The sequence below is a fragment of the Nycticebus coucang genome, chromosome 12, assembly GCF_027406575.1.
Source record: "Nycticebus coucang isolate mNycCou1 chromosome 12, mNycCou1.pri, whole genome shotgun sequence".
In the NCBI taxonomy this organism is placed as follows: domain Eukaryota; kingdom Metazoa; phylum Chordata; class Mammalia; order Primates; family Lorisidae; genus Nycticebus; species Nycticebus coucang.
The window spans coordinates 88,830,835-88,836,834 of NC_069791.1; the positions used below are offsets into that span (position 1 = coordinate 88,830,835).

The 6,000-nt window shown below is 52.9% G+C and overlaps 1 protein-coding gene across 1 annotated transcript in view; it reads right to left on the reverse strand.

The window, feature by feature from the left end:
* Positions 1–3,228, reverse strand: part of HS3ST2 (heparan sulfate-glucosamine 3-sulfotransferase 2) — an 88,986-nt gene extending 85,758 nt beyond the window's left edge. The window contains exon 1 of the mRNA XM_053557722.1: positions 2,282–3,228. Within this exon, the coding sequence (XP_053413697.1) occupies positions 2,282–2,766 (485 nt within the window). The 5' untranslated portion in view covers positions 2,767–3,228. The remainder of the gene's footprint in view (positions 1–2,281) is intronic.
* Between the last annotated feature and the right edge of the window lie 2,772 nt (positions 3,229–6,000).

Sequence of the window (6,000 nt, forward strand, 5' to 3'; positions counted from 1 at the left end):
ACTGCATCCAAATGAGGCAGAAATGGCGATCTACAACCTAAACCCTTGGACTCTGGGACTGTGGACTTGCAACCGAGATGGGTACAAACTGTTGGTGGCTTCTCAGCCTTCCTGGGTAGTGATGGGGAAAGGGCAATGTGACCAACCTTCAGAAACACAAAGGGGGTGGGGGGGAAGGAGTAGAGGGAAAAGTGGAACTGTCAGAGTGCTTGATGTTAAATAAAACCTCCCAAGACTCAGCTGAGAATTTTAGCAGAATCCAAATGTGCTAAAAAGAAAAAAAAAAAGAAAAAGAAGAAGAAGAAGAAAGAAAAAAAAAAAAAGCCATGGCTCCCGTCTCTAAGGTTCACAGCTAAGCTGGCTTAGAATCACAGATGCCAAGGTTAAAAATAAAAGCAGTCATCCCTGAATGACATGGGCTCCAGGAAGGGTGTGTTGTTTGGCGGTGGAGCCAGGAGAGGGGAAGAAGAGAGTGTGGGCTCAAAGTATAGGTGTTTATTGGAGGGCACACTTTTGAAAAGCCAGATGCTCAGAATTTTGCTATTTTGCACTTAAAAGGCACTCCACATTGGCAAAGGGTTTCATAATACTCTTCAGATTTTCCATCAAGGAAATCCTGGCCTGCATCTGAACGTGGCCATGGCTGACCCACTTGCCTTCCCCATCCAGGGTCTGGTTCAGACACTGTCCTCATATGCCTCGATGAGGTACCTGTGGGTCACAGCTTGGAAAGCATGGTGGGCCATCAGTATTGGCACAGAGCATGACCTGCCTCTCTGTGCCTCCTAACTCCACTTAATCAGACATAATGATGCTCAAGCCACCCACAGGCCAGCTATCCCCTGCTTGGATCCACTAGAGACAGAATATGTCTCCTGGGGACACCGCATGGCCCATTTCTTGTCCCCACTACCACAACAAATGCAGACCAGGACCAAGTGGCAAAGGTGACCAGTCGGTCCTGTGGTTCCCCCTTTTTGTAAAGCCAGGGTCCCCTCTCATGTTGTCCTTTGTACAATATGCTTAGGACCCCTACTGCCTAAAGCAGTAGCTAAAATAAAGGAAGTAGCCTCAGCTACTTTGTTAGCTACACCACCACCCTTCCCCTATATATCATTACTATGTAGATGTTTCTAGAAAGTCTTCAAGGGATCAGGTGAATGGTGATAATTCCGTGACCCATGTTATACAGGGAGCCTGTACATCATACCACAGCCCAACTCAGCCCACGTGTAGGTCATACCTACACTTTAGCACCATTCAGGGTTTGAGAGGCAAATGGGCTTTGAGGAGTGGAGACGCCCCTGACAGACGCTTCAGTCTGTGCCCAGACACTTCAGTCTGTGCCCAGACACCACCAGCCAGGATCATTCTCATCCTTTCATCCTTGACACACGGCGGGGGAATGGAAAGTATGCGTGTGACTGGCTGTCCCTAGGACCTTGGCCAGCTCTCACCTGACCCGCTCATACCATCTTACCAGTATTCTAAATCCCACACCTCTCCTGCTGCTTAAAAGCACCAACCAACCCAAAGTGTCGTTTTTACATTTCTAAAGCACTTCAGAAAAGCCTTGAGGTACAGACCAAGCAAGGACTGTCTCCTGCTGGTTGTGATTGATGAGGTAACAGAGACTGGGAGAGTTTCAGAGTGGAGACTTGGATCCAGGATCCTTTCCACCACTCCAAGTCCACTGACCCTGAGCCAGAGCAACTGGGGGTCTAGGTCCCCTACAACAGTAAACACTTGGGATTGGGATTGAGACTCCCTATGGAAACTTTCTCATCCAAAGACTTCAGAAGATACCCTCTCATTTGGCCTGAACTATGGGGACCTCTCCCAAGCAGAGCCCCACCCCAAAGGGTCTGTGTCCTGACTTCCCCTTCTCAAGGTCCTTCAGGTGCTGAGGACCAGGAGAGACCTTAGCGAGGGTCAAGATAGGGCCGTGTGGCACATGTCCTGGCTCACCCCTTCCTGGGGCACCCTGAAGGCTGGACATGGAGCCAGCCCTCCAGCCAGCACTTAGATTTGACAGGAGCTCTCCCTGCCCTTCCAGCGACTACAGTTACAACAGGGAACGCCCTTTGCAGATCAAGAAACCGCGTGTCCGTCTACATAAATCCCTGGGAAGTTTTAGGTTTATCCGTCTACTAGAGTCCCCACCCTCCCCCGCCACGTGCCAGCCTGAACCCACGCGAGGAAGAGAAAAGCAGGCGATGGATGGCCCAAAGGACGTAGCCGAGGGAGCTCCGGGGCACGAAGTGAGGCTCCCCTTCCTCACCTGTACCAGTCCAGCCCGCGGCCGTAGTTTCTGTCGAAGAAGTGGGGCTCCGTGCCCAAGGCCCGCACGTCCGGGTGCACGCGGATGAACTCCAGCACAGCCCGGGTACCACCCTTCTTCACGCCCACGATGAGGGCTTGGGGCAGCCGCTTGGTGCCCAGCTTGGGCGAGCCGGAGTGGTTGGAGCCCGAGAGGCGCTGGGCTGGCGCGGCGGCGGCGGGCGCGCTGGGAGCGCTGGGCTCGCTGGGCGTCGGCCCGGGGGGGTCGCAGGGGCGGGACTTCTGGAGAAGTTTCTGGCCGCCCGCGCTGGGGCCACGGAGGCAGCGAGGCGCGCCTAGGAGGCGGCTCCGGCCGAGGTCGTCGCAGCAGCACAGGAAGCTGTAACACAGGTAGGTGCAGGACAGCGACAGCGTGAAGGCGAAGAGCAGCCTGCGCGCCCTCCGCGGCTGAGTTGGCCCAGCGCGACCCAGGACCCTATAGGCCATGGCTCCATGGGCCCGCGCCGGGGGTCATGGTTTCCGAGGGGGCACTGGCGGCGGAGCTGGTATGGCCCTGCGGTCGCCTAGAGGGCTCGCGCGGCGCTGCCCCGGCCGCGCGGGTCGGGCGTAGGGGGCACCGTCTTCTCCGGACGCTGCTGACCCGGGCGCGAACCCTGTCCTGGGATCCCGGGAGCGGTCGTTCCTCGGAGAACAGGAGACTGCATTTCTGACATCTCCCAGTCGTGGGCGGCGGGGCTCCGGGCAGCGGGGCGGCTCCTGGCACTCCTCGGCTACTACGTGCGCGCGGGTCGGAGCGCGCCCAGCGCCCGAAGCCCCATTCCTGCTCCTCGGAGCGCCGCGCACGGAACGCTCGGCGGCGGCGTGGCTGTGCCGGCTGGCGGGTGAGCCGGACGGTGGCGCTGGCGCTGGCGCTGGCGCCGGCTGCGCTCTGGCTCCTCGGGAAATGCCGAGCAGAGCGCGCTGCCGGCTCTATTTAAGGAGTCGCCTGACGTCAGCTGCGCGGGTCCCCCGAGCCCGCGCCGTGCCCGGGGACCTGGCCCGTCCTCTGCGCCCCCACTCTCTTACCCCTTCCAGAGACACACCACCCCAGGACTTCCCCACGCAGGCTTCCCCCTAAGGAGCCCCAGGCCAGCTTGGGGTGGTGAATGGAAGGTATTAAGGCTTGTACTCCGCCAGGAGGCTGGACACCCCCCTACCATTCTGGTCTCTGGACACCCAAGGATAGAAACCCAGGTCGAGATAGCGCCGACATGCAAACCCAAGCACCCTGCCCTGATCCGCAGCCCCACCACACTGGCCCGTACATGCAGGCACACACACAGGAGCACACGCACCCTAACCTGGACACACCCCCACATCCCCGCGGGCGGGGAGGAGAAATCCCGTAGCCAGGTCTAGAAACACCGACAGCGACAACCACCCCCAACAGTCCCCCTTGGGCCATCTCGTCAAAAGCGTACAGACAGCCCGGAATGGATGTGGAGCGCACGCACGCCCGGGACTCGGACACACGATGCAGACGGGATGGGTGGAGGAGCTGAGGGTGATTCCGTGACTATTCACCGAGCTCCTCAGCCCCTCGCACGCTGACTCACACGCAGGCAGCTTGCTCTGCCTCACACCCGTGAAGCACGAACCCTCAACCCATTGTCACAACACCTCTCCCGGGGCCTGGCCGGAGAGAGAGCCCCAGAGCCACGGGCTCCGCGCCTGGTGGGTTCCTCTCTTAGCAACTGCCCCCTAGCGGTGGACAGCGCCCCCAAGGAGCTGTCCAGGGTACCACACTGTCCCTAAGGGCCAGGGTGCCTTGGGCTTCTTCATTCAGTGGCTCTAGGACGAGAAATCAGAAGACAAGGGGCAATTGAACAATTGCCATCCAGAACAATGGAACAATGTTCCATCCCCAGAACAATTCCACTTCGAATTATTTCTAAGTGACTGCCCGCAGGACAATTCTCAGTGACCATGCCCAGAACACGCTTGAGTGACAATCTCTGCCCAATACTGCCCTAAGGGACCACTCTAGTCCCTTGGATCAGAATGCTGCATCAGAACAGGCCTAGATGGCTATGACCAAAGCACAACTGGGTTATCCCTTAACAACCATGCCAACTTGTCATGCCTGTGTGTCAACCCCATAGGCTATCTGGATGATCACCATCACCTCGTGTCCATTAGGGATATAATGGACTTCTTTCTTCAGGAAGAAATTGAAATGTCTTGTCCCCAAATCAACCTGAGAAATGATAGATAAATCCTGCTACTGCAGATAATAATAATAGCTACCAACTTTGTGTCAAGCCCTTGGCGTGTGCTAACTCATTTAATATTCACTACAACCTATGAGATTCTTATCATTATCACTATATCACTTTGCTTTCTTTTTTTTTTTGTCTTTTTTTTTATTTTTTTATTTTTTTTTAAATTTTTTTATTAAATCATAACTGTATACAATGATATGATTATGGGGCATCAACTTTGCTTTCTTAATTCTAATAGTAACTAACATTTGTGGAGGGCTTGTATTGCACCAGTAATGTGCTAATCAGTTGACATGCACTACCTCATTTATCTTTGAAGATAGGTATTATTGTAATTCTTAATTTACAGACAGTGAAAAGAAGGTTTAACAAATACATGCTCAGTAATTGGCAGAGCTAGGATTAAACCCAGGCAGTCTGACTCCAAGATTCAGGCTCTTAATTACAGTGCTTTGCAGCTCGCTAACTTCTTTTGACCATTCTTCACAGAATTCTATCCTAGGTTCCTCTTTCAGATGTGAACTCATTTATCTATGTCTCTTTTAAACTCTGGCACCTGGCACTGAATGAGAAATTCTAGGTATAGATTGAAAAGTTCAACAGGACGCTCACCTCTCCTCTATAAGCTGTATTTCTAGTATGCCACCTAAGACCTCCATTATCTTTTTCTTGTAGCTACATCACACTCTGACATCTTGAACTTGCAGCCAAGTAATATCTCTGAGTGTTTCATACAAGTGCTGCTGATTAGGGCACATCTACCCCATACTGTGCTTGTATAGTGGGCTTCTTTGGATCGAACATGAAGGTCCTTTCACATTTGATCTGATTAAATTTGCTCTTATCTCATCAGTTCACTGTTCCAGTTTTTTTTTTTTTTTTTTTTTTGTAGAGACAGAGTCTCACTGTACCGCCCTTGGTAGAGTGCCGTGGCGTCACACGGCTCACAGCAACCTCTAAGTCTTGGGCTTACGTGATTCTCTTGCCTCAGCTTCCCGAGCAGCTGGGACTACAGGTGCCCGCCACAACGCCCGGCTATTTTTTGGTTGCAGTTTGGCCGGGGCTGGGTTTGAACCCGCCACCCTCGGTATATGGGGCCGGTGCCCTACTCACTGAGCCACAGGCGCCACCCCACTGTTCCAGTTTTTAAAAAAATTTTCTATTTGAATCTGAAGTCATGATGTAGCTTTCATTTATTCAAAAGGAGAAAGTAGAAAGGTTGTATCCCAGATCTATCTTTGACTGCAACTGCATTTTGGGCAAATGGGTTGCTTTCTCTGAGTCTCTGTTTTCTCAGCTGTCAAATGGGAGGCTGTGATTAACCTCAAGAGCTTCTTGAAGTTCCAAAGTTGTGTAATTCCATGAGTCTATGATTTAATTATCCAAATCATGAACTATTCTCTTGGCATCATGTCATCTCTACGTTTGATTACAATTTAATTAATTCTTCACTTCAATT